Source organism: Ranitomeya imitator, chromosome 5 (assembly GCF_032444005.1).
Source record: "Ranitomeya imitator isolate aRanImi1 chromosome 5, aRanImi1.pri, whole genome shotgun sequence".
Classification (NCBI taxonomy): domain Eukaryota; kingdom Metazoa; phylum Chordata; class Amphibia; order Anura; family Dendrobatidae; genus Ranitomeya; species Ranitomeya imitator.
In genome coordinates, this window is record NC_091286.1 from 222,157,850 (window position 1) to 222,175,786 (window position 17,937).

General features: G+C 46.6%; 2 protein-coding genes across 4 annotated transcripts in view; one reads left to right on the forward strand and one right to left on the reverse strand.

The window, feature by feature from the left end:
- LRP11 (LDL receptor related protein 11) overlaps positions 1 to 8,983 on the forward strand; it is a 57,842-nt gene extending 48,859 nt beyond the window's left edge. Inside the window, exon 8 of the mRNA XM_069725926.1 lies at positions 8,735 to 8,983. Within this exon, the coding sequence (XP_069582027.1) occupies positions 8,735 to 8,889 (155 nt within the window). The 3' untranslated portion in view covers positions 8,890 to 8,983. The remainder of the gene's footprint in view (positions 1 to 8,734) is intronic.
- Positions 8,984 to 10,916: 1,933 nt separating this feature from the next.
- The window catches only part of PCMT1 (protein-L-isoaspartate (D-aspartate) O-methyltransferase), a 56,615-nt gene continuing 49,594 nt past the window's right edge, over positions 10,917 to 17,937 (reverse strand). Inside the window, exons 6-8 of one of the 3 annotated variants that reach the window (XM_069725929.1) lie at positions 17,626 to 17,711; positions 14,946 to 15,164; positions 10,917 to 11,742 (exon numbers count right to left, since the gene is read on the reverse strand). In XM_069725929.1, the coding sequence (XP_069582030.1) occupies positions 14,985 to 15,164; positions 17,626 to 17,711 (266 nt within the window). In that variant the 3' untranslated portion in view covers positions 10,917 to 11,742; positions 14,946 to 14,984. Of the gene's footprint in view, positions 11,743 to 14,938; positions 15,165 to 17,625; positions 17,712 to 17,937 lie in introns of all 3 variants that reach the window. The other 2 variants (XM_069725928.1, XM_069725930.1) reach the window with 2 other exon arrangements.

Consider the following 17,937-nt stretch of genomic DNA (forward strand, 5'->3'; position numbering starts at 1 on the left):
CAAGAGGGGATAAAAAAGGGGACCCCACATCCCATCCCTGCCAGGCAGGGAACAGCCTGGGAAGAAAAGCCGCTCAGGCATCTGTTAAGGCATGCATGCAAGCAGCATAGAGACTATGCCGGAGGGAGACGCCTACATGGCCAGGCCGATTCCTCTGGGCAACCGCCACATTGCTTGATTTGCTCCGGAGCTGTGGTGGACCCAAACAGCCAGCCTCCCCTCCCAATCTCTGCGCCTGTCCGCTCATGGGTCGAGGACTCCCAGCAGCAAAGGCCGCTCTAGTCAGACTGTGACACCGTATAGGCTCAACCCTCTCCCAAGCAATGCTATGTCATCTTAGATGTGGTGAGTGATGAGGCAGGGTGACTGTGATGTTCCCTGCAGGACAGTCACCTCGTCAAAGTGGCTCATGCTGTTGGGCTAGCGTACCAGAGTTATCAAAGTTTACGTAGAATATTAGGTGGCTTACTATGTGCCAGAAACTTACATCAAAAGTTTGATCTTTTTTAGCGAACAGAATTGCACATTAAACCATGTTCCCTTGTTGCACCAGGCACATTAGTGCAACATTATTCAAAACTATATCTTCAGTTTCTCCCAGCTCCATCAAAATAGATGGAGCTGGGGCGGAACGGGGCACAGTTCGTATAATTCATTACGAGCCATGGCATTCCTTAAGCCAGAAATCTGACTCCGGGCAGAATGGAGTAAGAATTCTGGTATCAAACACTTCAGATTCCTGAAAAGACGTTCACCTCTTTATGAATCTGGAGCGTCTGACTCCACCACATCCCCTCATCAAGACCAGCAAGAAAATTGCCAGTATTGATGAATTGGGGCCAATGTGTCTAAAACACGTAATAAACATAGTGCAAGTAATGAATACAGTTTTTTGGGCACGAATTGCAACATAATTCTATCCCAGTTGTATTCATTAATTCAAGAATTCCTCCATTGTGTGTATTCTGAAAACCATAACATAGCTGTGGTTAGTTTGAAGAGCTAGAGAACACTTGTCCATACTTAAAGTAGGTCCCATAGACCGTAATAGAAGTCTTAAGAATACATGGGATCTTGATATATTAAAATCTTACCCAGCACATTAGTTTTTAAAGTAGCACTCCATGTTTTAGGTTTTTTTTATTTTGTCACTAGTCCTCCAATACATGTAACTGAACAAGTATTTTACTTATGTAATTATCACCTTTCTCACACTTTTTTTTTGTTGAAAACGCAAAGACACTTTCTCTTCTGTTAGGTCATGTCTCATGGTAACCCCCTGGAAAACAGGATTTTTGGTTGCTTACCGTAAAATCTGTTTCTTGAAGCCTCCATTGGGGGACACAGGAACCATGGGTGTATGCTGCTGCCTCTAGGAGGCTGACACTTATGCAAATAAAAAAAGTTAGCTCCTCCTCTGCAGTGTACACCCCACCGACTGGCATTATACACTTCAGTTAGTGAGAAAGCAGTAGGAGAAAAGAACAAGGTTGAAAAACCATAACCACAAACTTGAGAACTGTAAACGTGAGAACAGTCATAAAACAGATAACAGAAACATTGGGAGGGAGCTGTGTCCCCCAATGGAGGCTTCAAGAAACAGATTTTACGGTAAGCAACCAAAAATCCTGTTTTCTTTATCGCCTCTCATTGGGGGACACAGGAACCATGGGACGTCCCAAAGCAGTCCCACGGGTGGGAAAACAGACTTCCATCAGGTCAGAGGACTCACCACTGCCGCCTGCAGGATCCTTCTGCCTAGGCTGGCGTCCGCCGATGCGTAGGTATGGACCTTGTAAAATTTGGCGAACGTGTGGATGGAAGACCAAGTTGCCGCTTTGCAAAGCTGTAGGGCGGATGCCCTGTGGTGCACCGCCCAGGAGGCGCCGACTGCCCGGGTAGAGTGAGCCTTAATCCCAGGAGGGGGCACTCTGTTCTTGACCCGGTAAGCCTCCAAAATTGCCATTCTGATCCAGCGAGCAATAGTCGCTTTAGAAGCCAGTTGGCCTCTGCGCGTGCCATCAGGAATGACGAAAAAGGAATCCGTCTTCCGGAAAGCGGACGTTCTGTCCAGATAGATCCTCACTGCCCTGACAAGGTCCAGCTTGTTCAACGATCGCTCCAGAGGATGAGTCGGAGCTGGGCAAAAGGAAGGTAGGACGATGTCCTCGTTGAGGTGGAAGGTGGAAACCACCTTAGGAAGAAAGGAAGGTGGGGGCCGGAAGACCACCTTGTCCTGGTGAATGACCAAAAACGGAGGACGGCAAGACAGGGCCGCCAGCTCGGAAACGCGGCGAATGGACGTGATGGCCACCAGAAAGGCCACCTTCCAAGATAAAACTGATAGAGGAATCTCCCTAAGAGGTTCAAAGGGAGAAACCCTCAGAACGTCCAGTACCAGGTTTAAGTCCCATGCCTCCACAGGGGCCCTGTATGGCGGGACGGCGTGGGCTACCCCTTGAAAGAAGGTCTTAACCTGTGGCCGGGAGGCCAAGGTCTTCTGAAAGAGGATGGAAAGCGCAGAGACCTGACCTTTCAGGGAGCTAAGGGCCAGGCCCGAATCCAGTCCTGCCTGAAGAAAGGCCAAAAGAGAAGGCAGGGAAAAAACCATAGGCGGAACGCGGTTGGACTCGCACCAACGGAAGTAAGCCTTCCAGGTGCGGTAGTAGATCCTGGAAGACGAAGGCTTCCGAGCCTGAATCATGGTGTGAATCACCCGGTCCGAAAGGCCGGACGCTCTCAGAACCGCGGTCTCAACAGCCACGCCGTTAAACTGAGCGACCGAGAATTCGGGTGGCAGATCGGACCCTGGGACAGCAGATCGGGCATGTCTGGAAGGCGCCAGGGAGCGTCCGCGAGAAGATTGACGAGCTCCGCGAACCAAGCTCTCCTGGGCCAATCCGGGGCGATCAGGATGACCGGCACCCCTTCCGCTTTGATCTTCTTCAACAGTTTGGGAAGTAACGGAAGGGGTGGGAACAGGTAGGGCAGCTCGAACTGTGACCAAGGAATGGCCAGAGCATCGACGCCCACTGCGAGAGGATCGCGTGACCTGGAGACGAATTGCGGAACCTTCCTGTTGATTCGAGACGCCGTGAGATCCACATCCGGAGTTCCCCATCGAAGACAAATCTGATGGAAGACCTCCGGATGCAGGGACCATTCCCCTGCCGCGAGGCCCTCGCGGCTGAGGAAGTCGGCGGCCCAGTTTTCTACGCCGGGGATATGCACCGCGGATATCACCGGAACCGTTGCCTCTGCCCAAAGGAGGATCTTGGATACCTCGGCAAGGGCCAAGGAGCTCCGAGTCCCCCCCTGATGGTTGACATATGCCACAGCCGTGGCGTTGTCCGTCTGGATCCGGACTGGAAGGCCCCTGAGGATCCTTTCCCAATGGCGGAGGGACAGAAAGATGGCCCGAATTTCGAGGACGTTGATCGGCAGCGCAGACTCCTGCGGCGACCAACGGCCCTGAACCGTCAGGTGACGAAAAACTGCACCCCAGCCGATCAGGCTGGCATCCGTTGTCACCACCTGCCAGTGAACCGGAAGGAAGGACCTGCCCTGGGAGATGAGAGGAGACGTCAGCCACCAGATGAGAGACCGCTTGACCCGAAAGGGGAGTCTGATCGGCCGATCCAGGGAGAAGACCGACCTGTCCCACTGAGACAGAATGGCTTGCTGAAGGGGTCGAGAATGGAATTGGGCGAAGGGAATCGCTTCCAAGGTAGCTACCATCCTCCCCAGAACCTTCATGGCCGATCGGAGGGAGGGAGGCCGAGGACCCTGGAGCAAGAGTATGTCCCGACAAAGGGTGGATCTCTTGTCCTTGGGAAGGAAGACTCTGGACTGACGAGTGTCGAAGAGCATGCCCAGAAAGATGATGCGCTGAGAAGGAATAAGGCAGGACTTCTTCCGGTTGACCAGCCATCCGAAACGGGATAAGGTGTCGAGAACAATGGACAAGCTTTCGTGGGCCTGAGCAAAGGACGGAGCCTTGATGAGGATGTCGTCGAGGTATGGAAACAGGACCAAGCCTCTGACTCTCAAAATGGCCATCAGCGCCGCCATGATTTTCGTGAACACCCTTGGCGCGGTTGCGAGGCCGAACGGCAGGGCGATGAACTGAAAATGATCTTGTTGCACTGCGAAGCGCAGGAAACTGTGATGTCCGGGAAATATTGGAACATGTAGGTAGGCGTCCTGGATATCTATAGAGCATAGAAATTCCAGAGCCTCCATGGAAGCAATTACCGAACGAAGGGATTCCATCCTGAAGTGTCTCAGGCGAACCCTCCTGTTCAGCAATTTGAGGTCTAGAATGGGACGAACCTTGCCGTCTTTTTTCGGTACCACAAAGAGGTTCGAGTAGAAACCCGTGTACCGTTCCTTTTCTGGTATGGGAACGATTACCCCGGACTTTAGCAGAGAAGCAATGGCTGCGAAGAAGCCCGGAACCAAAGCGGGATCTTTTGGAGGACGACATTGGAAAAACCGATCTCTGGGTCGGGAGGCGAACTCTATTTTGTATCCCGAGGATACAACTTCCCTGACCCATGCATCCTCTACTGCGGAAATCCAGACGTCCCTGAAACGGAGAAGACGGCCCCCCAACCTGGGAGTTGGGCTGGAGTCTTGCCGAGAGTCATGCGGAAGTGGATCTTCCAGTCCCAGGCCTGGACGATCTACCCTGGGAATAGCGAGGACGCCAGGACGGAGTGGGCCTGAAGGACACCGCCTTCTTCTCTTGACGTGCCTGTGGCCTCTGTTGCTGCTGGGAAAAGGAGTTTGATGCAGCGAAGCGACGAAAAGGCCGAAACGAGCGAAACTGCCGTCTAGGAGGAGGGCAACGAGGTTTAGCCTGGGGGAGAAGGGAACTTGTGCCCCCAGTGGCGTCCTTAATGATCTGGTCCAGCTGGGAACCAAAGAGACGAGAGCCCTGGAAGGGCAGACTAGTGAGGGACTTTTTGGAGGACAAGTCCGCCTGCCAGGCCTTGAGCCAAACGGTCCGGCGAATGGCAACGGCATTGCTGGAAGCCTGACCCGCACAAGAGGCGACATCCAGGGAGGCGGAAACCAGATATTCACCAGCGTGGGAAATCTGGTTGGCAAGTTCCGCTAATTGCGCGGGAGGAGCCCCATCCAGGATACCTCGCCGTAGATCCTTGGCCCATTTTGAGATGGATTTTGAAGCCCAAGTGGAAGCAAAGGCTGGGCATAGCGCTGCCGAAGCCGCTTCAAAGGCAGATTTCGCGAAGGATTCTATAACTCTGTCATTAGAATCCTTCAGAGACGCTCCGCCGGACAGCGGAAGCACCGTGTTGGTGGACAGCCTGGAAACAGGGGGATCCACCGAGGGAGAGACCGTCCAATTGGCGGTAAGTTCTGGTGAAAAAGGATATAGCACCCCCAGGCGCTTTCCCCTCTGAAAACGTCTGGTCGGATTCTCTCTCTCTCTGGCCAGGATTTCCTCGAATTCAGGATGAGGAGCGAAAAATTTTGAAGGTGGTTTGGCCCGTCTAAACGAAACCGCCTGATCTGCGGGTTCTGTAGTGGGATCCTTAATGCCACAGGTTTGGTTTATAGCCCGAATGAGGTTCTGGACCGACTCACTCATGGTGGCGATTTGGCTAGGGTCCAGCTCCGAAATCTCCTCTGAGGGCGCATCAGATAAAGCCTCGCCTGACTCAGGGGAGGAGGATCGGTGCGACACCAACCGCGGGGGAGGGCCGGGCGGCGAAATGGAACGCGAAGAGGACTCAGACCGACGTTCCTGTCTGGACCTTTTGTAGCTTGGCAAGGAGGTCTCGGGTGGCGGTTCCTGCGACCCGCTGGCCACGGCAGGGGTCTGCAGGGGTAACCGATCCAGCGCGGACACCAAGGTTTGAGATACCCGTGTCAAATCGGCCACCGATTGTGACAGAGAGGCGGCCTAGCCTGGGATGGGGGGATCACTCTCGGGCGGAACAGTCGGGGGATCCTGGGCGGTGGGAACAATCGGGTTGCTGCAGGACTGACACAGCGGAGAGGACTGACCTGAGGGAAGTTTGCTGTTACAAGACGAACATGCAAAGTACGTGACTAAGGCAGAAGATGAAGAGGTAGGGGGGCGAGAGCGGCCCCCTTTAGAAGACATTTTGAGAGATCCCTGAAGATGCCAGTGGGTTAGGGGACAGTGGGGCAGAGAAGGGTGTCAGTCTGCAGTGCAGCTACTCACGGACCCGGTCCTGGAAGATGTCCCACTTGTCAGCAAAAAACTCCTGTCCCGAGGGGCCGTTCTGTGCAGATCGCTGAGCTGAGCAGAAAAAAACACGTGCGGGGCTGAGCTGGTGCTGCTGCTGCTGAGTGCACACCAGAAGAGTGACTCATTCCCTGGAGGAAGTGGGAGGAGCCAGTCACGGAGGCGCCGGTGGGCAGGACAAAATATGTCGGGCGGGAAAAAAGCCCGCCCGCAGACCGGAAGAGAGGGAGCGCGCAAACCGGAAGTAGGCCCTGGGAGAAGCCGGGGCCTAAAGTAGGAGCCGGCGGCCGAGGAGGATAACCGCGGCGCCGGAAAGATGCGCTGGAAAGGTGCGCCGCTAGTAACACAGGCGGCGCAGCAGCCTACCAGGCTGCGCCGCTAGAAAGAAACTGCTGCCGGGAAGCCCCCATGTGGCGCCAGAGCAGCGCGCCGCAGGAAGGGGCCGACCTGTCAGGGCCGCAGCGCCGGAGAGCCCCCGGCAAAAGCTGCGGCGCGCCGGCTCGACAGGGCCGCAGCGCCTGTGTGCCCCCTGGAAAACCGCGGCGCAGAGGCAGTGCGCCGCGGGGAGAAAATGTGGCCCCTACCGGAAGACTGGATCGCGGAGCCCACACTGTGCAAGCCCAGGTCGTGCTGCGGGAATCCGTGCAAGCAGCGACCCGGGATACGGGAGCCCCTAGTAAGACCTCCAGGAAGCTCTGGGAAGAGATGGGGGGAGGGGGGGGGGGGGGGGGAAACGCGGCGCCGGATACTTACCTCAAACATCCCACGCCGGTACTAACCTTAAAAGGGGGGTGAGACGTCCAGTGAGCTGATGGACGTCCTCGTCTCCTCCAACCGACAGGCTCTGGTGGGCGAGTGGGTGGGGGACGGAGCCAGGACCGGACTTCTAAGCACGCTGGTGTGCTAGGATCTTGGTCCTGGAGAAGGATCTATGAGGATACGGGGTGGCAGTACACACCGTACTCATAGTCCATAATGTGGGACTACAGGTGTGACTGCTCACCCTGTATCCCATTCGGAAACCTGAAAGGAAAAATGACGCACATTGAGGTAGATAAGGGTCTAATGAAAGACCCGTGTCCACCTCCTACTCACACTAAGCTAAACTGAAGTGTATAATGCCAGTCGGTGGGGTGTACACTGCAGAGGAGGAGCTAACTTTTTTTATTTGCATAAGTGTCAGCCTCCTAGTGGCAGCAGCATACACCCATGGTTCCTGTGTCCCCCAATGAGAGGCGATAAAGAAATTAGAAGTTCATATTTAATTGAACTGCATAAATTGTACCACACACACACATTTTTACTACAGGAGGGAGGGAAACTACTCTCACAGTCACTGATGATGATTACAATCTCCTGTCTCAAAGATATAACTAAAATGAGGACTGTACAGGCCTCTCTGACTTTATACTTCTATATTAGTGGATTTAGAAAATTCTAGTGGGAAGGATAATTATAGTGTTACCACAGTAGGCAGAGGTGGTACTGGTTCTATCTGGTAATGTGATGCATTGATGTATCATAAGGTATATAGCAGAGCAAAAAGGAAAAATGCAGGATGGGATCTAGGAATCAAGATGGAAACTGAAGAAAAAAAAACCCCCACATGAAATGCAGACAAGTACCATATGTCAAAACATAAGATAGAAACAAAGTGAACATATAGCTTGCTGTAAGTAAAAAATCAATAGTTCATATGAATAACATAAGGGTACTTGCTAAACACTGTTTTTCATCAGAAAAGTCTAAGTCATTCCATCCCAGTGACAGTGTACCAAATTGGGATGATTCTAACCTCTAGTATTAAAACCTTACTATGTCAAAAAGAGACCTATAAAGGTCGAGCAAGCCTGGGGCCTGACTGGACACCCAGCCATGAGAAGCTATATAAACGTACTGCCCAGCTCAAAGTAAGGGAGACCAAGAAAACTTGTGATGAGCGAACGTGCAGGGACAGGGTCTTATCCAAGATGATCTGGTGCTAACAGTGCCTTTGGCGTGCTGCATGTGTTACGGCTGTTGAACAGCCATGAGACATGCAGCCGGTAGTACGCGAACATATTTTTCGAGCATGCCGAAGATACTGTTAGCAGTCGAGCTTGCTCGAATAACACCATATCCGAGCAAGTTCACTCATCACTAAGAGCAGAAAGTAAAAATGCAGGATGAGATCCAGGAATCGAGATGGAGGCTGAAGAAAAAAAAATGAAGTGCAGAGTACCACCATATATATGCTATAAAGGCTATCGGTAACGTATGCAGTAAGTTTCAGACTTCCACAACTGCGGTCACACTATGCAGCAGAGGGACTGGCCTCAGCGGCCGATATTATAATGCATACATTGAACATGTATTACTGATAGCTAAGGGATGGGGACATTATTTTTAAATGTTGATCGTAAAATAGTGTTACTTTTAGTAATATTGGTTTGGTGTGTATATAAAATAAAGCTGAATCTGTAGATTTCGCATTGTATTTGTGCTCTCTTTCAGGCGCGGTTTTACCATTGGCCCTTGGTTTGGCCATTACATCTTTCCTGCTGTTGATGGTGGTCTGTCGTCTCCAGCTCGTGAGACAGAAACTGAAAAAAGCTCGTCCGTTGACGTCTGAAGAGTCCGATTATCTCATAAACGGCATGTACCTGTAACGTTTGTGCCCCTTGTTTTCCTGCATACCTTAACTTATTGTCTGTACACCAGAAAGCTGAAAATACTTGTGATAATAAAGGGACCATATCCTCATTGTATTGTTTCTTTTTCTGGGGTATAACAAAAGGAAACTAAATGTGAACATATATCCGGATAAAATAAATTATTTAAAACTACATGGACTCATCCTCGAGGTGAAAATAAAACTTTCCACATTCCCTGGCATCATTGGTCTGATAATATTAAGAACTTTCTGTATGAACTTGCTGCTATATAAAAGGTGAGGAAGGTGCAAAGCGTATGAAGTAGACACCGGTGGGGAGCACTGCAGCTCCGGGAAATAAACCACTAGTATAAGTTAGGTCTTTTTTATTCCATTTCATCTTCATGGCTCATTTTCTTGAAATATTGGAAAACCATTTTACCTGGTTTTTTTTAGTCTCAGACTTTTATGCTAGCAAATACACAATAAAACACTGATCTGTAAATCAGTGGTCACCTAGAGCCCTATTGCTCCCCTCGCCCATCTGTTTAGCATACAGTATGCAGCCCAATGCGTGTGTTCTGGTACTCTTCATGTAGACACAAGGGAATAGGTATACCAAAAATCTCTGGATTTGCTTTCCATTATGAATGAATGAATTTCTTTCTTATCACTTCTACAGAACTTTCCCCAAATATACACATTTATATCCATTGCATGTGCCCTGGTGGCAATAATGAGCCATTAGTCACCCTTCATTACAATGTACTAAAGATATAGCAAGAGATAAGCACTAGTGATGAGTGAGTGTGCACGCCACTCGATCGTGCAGCGGGGTGCTCGGGTACATGGAGTATCGCATTTTGCATGTTTACCTTGTAGGGCAAGCAATTCCCACATGTCTATTGGTTAATAGAGGCTAAACATGCAGGGTGGGGCCTCCGCTTGGCACTCGAGGAACCTCAGTCGAGTGGCGAGCACATCACCAATAAGCACAATTTACTCAGCCATTTCCATATGCCGTCACGTTCACATGGAAGATGATCACCAATAGTCTAAAGCAGGGTTGTCAAACTGCATTCCTCGAGGGTGGCAAACAGGTCATGTTTTCAGGATTTTCTTGTACTGCACAGGTGATAATTTAATCACCTACACAAATAATGAGTTGGTGATTAAATTATCACCTGTGCAGTACAAGGAAATCCTGAAAACATGACCTGTTTGCAGCCCTCGAGGAATGCAGTTTGACACCCCTGGTCTAAAGTGAACCTTTGGGCTTTGACTTTTAATAGAGTGCTGGAGGAAACCCTAGAGATATTAATTTCCTATCTGTCCCTCTGAAAAAATCTCATTGCATGAAAAGTGTGAATAACTGGGTTCATAGGACAGATTTGTTTCAGAAACGTCGGCCACTCATCCATCATAGTTACATAGTTATTAAGGTTGAAGGAAGACTAAGTCCATCTAGTTCAACCCATAGCCTAACCTAACATGCCCTAACATGTATGTGGATTGCTATAAACCCTATTGAGATAAATGGGACTCTCAGAAAGGTCTGCACCCAATGTGGTACACTTTTACCGTTACCTCGGTCCTTGATATTGTATGTACAATGCCTAAAAACCAGAGGCAATCATTACTGGAAGCACTTTGATGCGTTCCCCGAGGCGGTATTCCTTGTCGCTTAGCAGATGGTGTTCTTCCATTTAGTCTTGATGGAAGGTTTGATTTGTTGGACTCTGCACTTACAGTACTTCCAGTAAAGCTGTTCTGTACAAGTTGGATCCTTCCTGTGATCATGTCTAAATTAAGGGTTGCACAAGTACGTGACACCTCAACGTGCTGTGCCAGAATCCAGCCGTGTTCTCAAATTTACCACCTGTTCCACAGACAACAGCGTCTACTGTACAAAGGGGAAATTAACATGTTGGTTATGACTGACAAGCAGAACAAGGACTTGTCCTTATTTTCACGCCGCGAACCTCAATCTTTTCATTCGTGTCACAGCCTTCAGCACTAACACAAAAGACATCCAGGCGCATATTTTAGGGGGGGTTTGTACTTTATTTGGCAAAGCGTAACTGCATAAACTGTTCGAGAACATGGCTTACACAGCACGTGCTGTACACAGCAGTGAACTATAAACTGCATCAACAGAAAAAGCTCGGATGTAGCAGTGGCTGCCAAGTGTTACCTTTCTCAAAAACCATGAAAACTATTTCTTACATGTTGGGTATGACCAGCATCGCTCCAGGTGGTCTACAGCTCACTCTGATGCACTGGGCTATGAGTGTCATGACCTGGTAGCACAGAGACTAGAAAGGACAGAAATATTCCCTGGTGTTAAGACAAAGCTGTTGACTGCATCCACATGCTATTCTACGACACCACGTCAAAAAGCTCTGAGAGGGAAGCTCAGTTCTATATGTTTAGCAGCACTTAGCGGAGACTTGACGTTATGCATTGTAGTGTCATTTGGTGACGGTCTGAACATTGTACAGTGATGCTGACATTATATGTATCCAGAAATTAAAACAAAATAAGTGCTTTTTTTTAAATAGTTTGCAATGGTGAGCAAGTAGCTGCACTACGCCAGTCAAACACTCCGGTATTTTCAAACTCATAAAAAAAAAAAACCTTAAATTAGAATATTTTATATGGGCTCTGCACAGTTTAACATTTGTTTTTAAAAGCCAAAAGGAAAAAAATTCTAAAAAAAAAACACTTTCATGCCAATTCAGCAGGGAAAAAAAAAATCCAGAAGAAGCTGCACTGCCGATGAGTCTGAAGAAGCTTTTGGAGGTGCGTGAGAGCACCACACCATAACACTATGTTTGGTTCGGAGTGATGGAGCCGTTACAATTCATCCCTGAAAAGACAAAAAACAGGAATTAGACAGCTTTGTTACTGGGAGATGTGCCAAAACAAGAACATGGTTCAAAGACTGGATAAAAGCAAAGCAACAAAAAGTAAAAGCTTGTTATAGTAAGTATCTTATTAAAAAAGACAACAAAAAAGTGATGCAGAGCAGAATAAATAATGTGCGGCGGTGCAAACTGGAAGCTTATCTCATGTGACATGTTTTCTTAATTGCAGCATTTGGGGCCACAGTGAAATACATTTTCAGAATGTGAAATGTCCATCGCCTTTACATTGTACCTCAATAGACTGTCCAATCAGAATAGGGCTAAAAAGTATGTCCAGAAGATAAATTGTATTTTTTACGCTCTACTTAAAGTGTACCTCCAAAACTGAAATCTTCTGAAGTGCTGCTTTGCAAGTGTAAAGTTCACAGCTGACATACTCCTTCCGAGTTGGTCAACAGTCTGTCCAACATATAGAAGCATAGAGCCTCTAGAATATGGTGTGGGGTGCCATAATGTATGGAGGGCAATATCCAACCCAGGGAACCGAGACATCAAGCCATGACTCCTGCCTCAGAAGGAGTATGAAATGTAAACGCTACTCAAGAAAGGCAATCTTGGGAAAAAGGCCTATGTGCAAAGTAAAAATACATTTTATTGATACATTTTCTATGAAAAATTAGGCTTCTAATTCAAGCAAGAAAGACAGTCAGTAGCAAGTTACAATAGTCAAGTCAAGGCATAATTTTATATATACCACTGAGACAATGGAGTAATATCTCAGAATATTTATAAAAGGTTAATGTATCCAGGTCAAACCACTGTTAAATGGTTAACCAAAAAAAAAAATGCTGATTACAGATAATGGAAAATAAAACTTTTTTTTTTTTTAAAGTGCAAGTGCTTTTAATTATAATCATTATTTCTGTGAATATATTGTATGGTGTTGATCTGGCCAGAGAAACCTTAATTGTCTATAAGAAAGAAATGACACACATAAGAATGGAGCCCATTCAAAGTGGAGTCTGAGGATCTATAAATACATATCAGGTGCAAATGCTTTTTGTATCTGTGTCTTACAGAGCCCCATAATTTGGGTTAGGGATATATATCAATTGTCAGCGCCAAAGAAAGGAGGCACGTCAAGGATAAGATGCATAATATCCGTAAAGTGGGTAGAGGGTATACTCACAAAGTGACGAGTGCCTTGTCTGTATATGTAACAGCTACCAGCCAAATGCCGTCATTTCGCCTTTTTTCAAGGGGCAAAACGGAAAAAGCTCAGGCAAAACAGAGTCGTCGGGGTGGTACCTGTTATATATACAGACAAGGCATTCGTCATTTTGTGAGAATACCTTCTACGCACTTTCTGTATCTTACCCTTGGCACTACTGACATGTGATATATATCTCTAACCCAAATTATGGAGCTTTGTTAAACACATACAAAAAGCACTTGCACCTTATATGTATTTATAGATCCTCAGACTCCGCTTTGAATGGCTCCATTCTCATGCGGTCCATTTCTTTATTATAGCTTATTGAGATTTCTCTGGCCAGATCAACACCATACAATATATTCACAGCAATAGGAATCTATGATAATAATTTAAAGCACTTGCACTTTAAAGTTAATAATGAATTTTTTTTTTTATTTTGCTTAACCAGTTAACAATGGCTTGACCTGGCTACATTAAATTTTATATAAATATAAGGATTCCAATATCTCTGTGGTGTATATAAAATTATGCCTAGAATCTATCTATTGTAACTTGCTACTAACTGTCTTTCTTGCATGAATTATAAGTCTAAATTTTTTTTTTTATAGAAAAAAGTCTTTACTTTGCACATAGGCCTCTTTTCCCAAGATTGTCTTTCTTGAGTAGTGTTTACATTTCATACTCTTGAGGAAGGGAGTTTTTGTGACATGGAGTCACAGCTTGATATCTCAGTTCCCTGGGTTGAATATTGTCCTCCATACATTATGGTACCCCACACCATAATCCCCAAGTGTAGGACTGGTGTAAAATTCCCTCATGAAGGGTTTCCAGACCAATGTCTGGCTATCATTGCACCCTAGACAAAATCGGGAATCAGCGCTGAAGAGGACAGACCTCTATTTCACTTTCTATTATCGTTTTACTCTGTACCATGATAGCTTTTGAGTGCGGTGGAGTGAGGTCAATGAAGAAGCATTCAAAAGGGAACATCACACCTCTCCTACTCATTGGACTGTGGGGTGGGGTGGCATAACATACAGTAGCCAGACCCTTCTCAATAACAGCTCAGTGATACATTGATTTGGTAATGGAACCACAATAGTATGGCCATTTCCGCCAAGCGTCCAAGGAGCCACTTTTTTTTTTTTTTTTAACATGTCAACACCAGACCACTTGTTGATCGTGTTACTGTGAGCAACCTGATTGGCCTAAATATGCTACCATAGCCTGCAGCATCACTGGACTTGTCTGCGACTGAGTAGATCTAGGAGGTCATTGGTTGTCAATGATAAGGAACTGCCAGCAGTGGATCTTGATGATTTGTGTGCACAAGTGCATTGAGTGTGGCTTAACATTCCTCACTACAACCATGAATAACCTCATTGACAGCAGCCAAAGTGTGCAAGTAAATCTGAGTATGGCACTCACTTGTTACTGAATAAATCAAAATGTTTCGAAAATTTGGTTTCTATTTTTTTCATCATGTGCATATCATTAACATGAACATTTCAATTTTTGGGTGGATAAAGGTATATGTTTAGCAGTTATTAAAATATCATTTGTTGCTCCCCTTTTACAAAGTATTGGTTTTTTATTTGCAGGCTGTTTGACTGAAGCATTCTAAATATCTGATATAAACCACTTATTTTTTAAAATATAGCAATCACAAATACCAATGCACCTAATGTGGACAGGTTCCATTTTACACTGGAAATGCCTCTTTTTAACATGTAACTAAAACAATTTATTTGTAGATGTGAGACCAAATGCTGAATTAGATAAAAAACATGTTGGAAAAAAAAGAAGCTATACAAGATAGGCAAATAGTGTGTTAATTCGCACGTGGACCATGCACACCAATTCTTTCAACGTGTTGTAGGATCTAGCCTTCCATCGTGTCCTAGTGTTAGATGGTATGGAAGTAGCAGAAAGCAGTGACAGCAGCTAATGCAGTCATTCCAGTTATCTGCTAAGATCCAGACCTTTCACCTTGTGTGTAACTGGAAGGAGAAAGAGTGGGACAGAAAATCACTTCCACCTTGACCATTGCTTTTCTTTGTCTGTTAAAGGCACATAGATCACCCCCATTAGAGGTTTCATTTTGACACTTCCGTCTTCTAACTTATCGTATTGCTCCAACATTTGGTTTCCTCCGGCAGGTCCGACGGGTAAGATTAATCTTCCTCCAGGTTTAAGCTGATCTATAAGCTGAAAGAACAAATCACAGGTGAATAAAACTAAAGTGTGAAAGCGCCAAAACAGAAACAATGGATCGTGCAGTCAGTATACATCAACCTAAGAGAAGCCACCAGACTTGATCTTTGGTGACCCGCAATGAGAAGGGATAAATCTAGAAGAGTCCACTATTATACACAAGAGGTATATAGTTTACTGATGGGCTTTAAGGGCAACAGTTCCAATTGGAATTCCCTGCCGCGTACCACTAGGATCTCTCCTGCTTGTGATGGAACATTGTGGACTAATGCTATGTGTGCACTAACAAGCTTTAGGTACAACTTTAAAAACATCAGTCCCCGAATCAAACATTTATATTTCAAGCATTCAGATACTTTTGAATGTGAGAAAACGCACTAGAAGGCCAGAATGTTGGTCTACTGGTGTGATGGTCTCAGCAACATGAACCCTCTGGTTCTCTACGACAGAGCTGGATGCAATCTGTGTGCATACAGTGCAATATCCAGCATCTGCCTCAATGCTACGGTGAGTGCTGTACAGTCTCCAAAGCTCAACCCCCTTCACCGTCCTCAGATATGCCAGTGCTGATGATACCAAAGAGGGCACCAGGTATGTTCACTAAACATGTGCCAACTTCAGTGAAATTTTAGGTTCTGCCTGGAAGGTCATTTTAAGAGAGTTCTTATGTTCTTTCTTCAGCAGCGCACTGCAGAAAGGTCGCGCTGCTGGTCAAATTGAGCGCTCCCCCATGGTGCTAGTAGAGGCAGCATGGGAGACACGCAGGGGGACTCCAGCTAGCCGAATTCAGCCAGCTTCAGAGCAGCAATTACATGCTCTAGCATAGAACACGAGAGCGTAGCATACTCCTTACCTAGGTAACTGGCTTCTCCGAGACTGCAGAGTGGCCGGTAACCTAGGTAACGGGCTGTACACAATAGAACTAAATATCCCTCAGTTTAAAATGGCCACTGTTATCATAATGACAATTGCAAAGTAGCTTGTTTTTACAATAACTTTGCAATTTAAACCATTTAAACACTCAATTGATCATCTTTAATATTTAAAGGGAACCTGTCACCCCGTTTTTTGAGATTGAGATATAAATACTGTTAAATAGGGCCTGCGCTGTGTGTTACTATAGTGTATGTAGTGTACCCAGATTCCCCACCTATGCTGAGAAATACATTACCAAAGTCGCCGTTTTCGCCTGTCAATCAGGCTGGTCTGGTCAGATGGGCGTGGTGACATCGCTATTTTCTTCCCCAGCTTTCCGTTGGTGGCGTAGTGGTGTGCGCATGTCCAGAGTTCCTAATTCCAGAGATGCAAACTCGGCTTTGGGAAAATGGCCGCCGCGATCTCTAATGCGCACGCGCGGCATCCCGCGGCCATTTTCCTGAAGCCCCGTGCAGCAGAGCACTCGATCTGCGCACGCGCGGCCCCAGGAAGATGGCCGCTCCCACCGATGACAGGGGGTAGTAGCGCAGAACGCGCGCTTTTGCTTCACGTGCGCGCAGGGGATTCGGAACTCTGGACATGCGCACACCACTATGCCACCAACGGAAAGCTGGGGAAGAAAATAGCGATGTCACCACGCCCATCTGACCAGACCAGCCTGATTGACAGGCGAAAACGGCGACTTTGGTAATGTATTTCTCAGCATAGGTGGGGAATCGGGGTACACTGCATACACTATAGTAACACACAGCGCAGGCCCTATTTAACAGTATTTATATCTCAATCTCAAAAAACGGGGTGACAGGTTCCCTTTAAAGTGTTTTAAGAGTGTTCATCAACATTCCTGTTGCTGCAAATTAGATATTTACCTACTTGTACCAACTTTAAGGCTATGTGCACACGTTGCAGATTATTTGCGGTTTTCTAGCGTTTTTGCGCTATAAAAACGCTATAAAACCGCAAATAATCTGCATACATTAAGCATCCTATCATTTTTAATGAAATCCGCAATTTCTGTGCACATGATGTGCGTTTTTCCGCATGAAAAACGCATTGCGGAAAAATAATGAACCTGCTCATTAATTTAGCGTTTTTTTCGCGGTTTTCCCACTGTCTGATGCATTGGGAAATGTCCAGAAAAAAACGCGTCAAAAACGCGTCAAAAACGCACAAAAAACGCATGCGGATTTCATGCGGAAATCTGGCAGAAATGTCCAGATTTTCACAGGAATTTTCTGCATGAATTCCTGAACGTGTGCACATAGCCTAAATGGTAAGCTTTACAGAACACCTAACAGGATTAGGATTGCTCCTTTTTATATTGCTATATCAGGGTTTTCCATGTGCAATATACTTTGTAAGGTCCTCTAAACCCATTCAAATGCTAATTTCTCAGTTCTAAAAACTGAGAAAAGGGTGAAAGCTGCATCTCAAGGACCGTGTTTTAAAGAACTAACAAGCCATTTAAGACTATACAACGTAATTTGTTTGCCCAAAACTAGTAAAATAAAGTACGTACAGCTTGTGGCACTACCGGTGCGGCAGCTCCAACGTGAATAGCATCATATGGTGCTTCTTCAAGATGACCGATTCGTCCATCCCCAACTAAGGACACACAAAAAAGCAGGACATTAGAATATCACTATAGAGACTACCTGTCATGTTGATCACGTCCAACCGATACAGGAGTAGAGCTTGTACACAAACCCAGCACAATCTTGTAAGGGTTCGTACACCCAACTAGCACGCTCTCTTGTAAGGGTTCGTACACCCAACTAGCACGCTCTCTTGTAAGAGTTTGTACACATAGGCCATACACGCTGTTCTGATA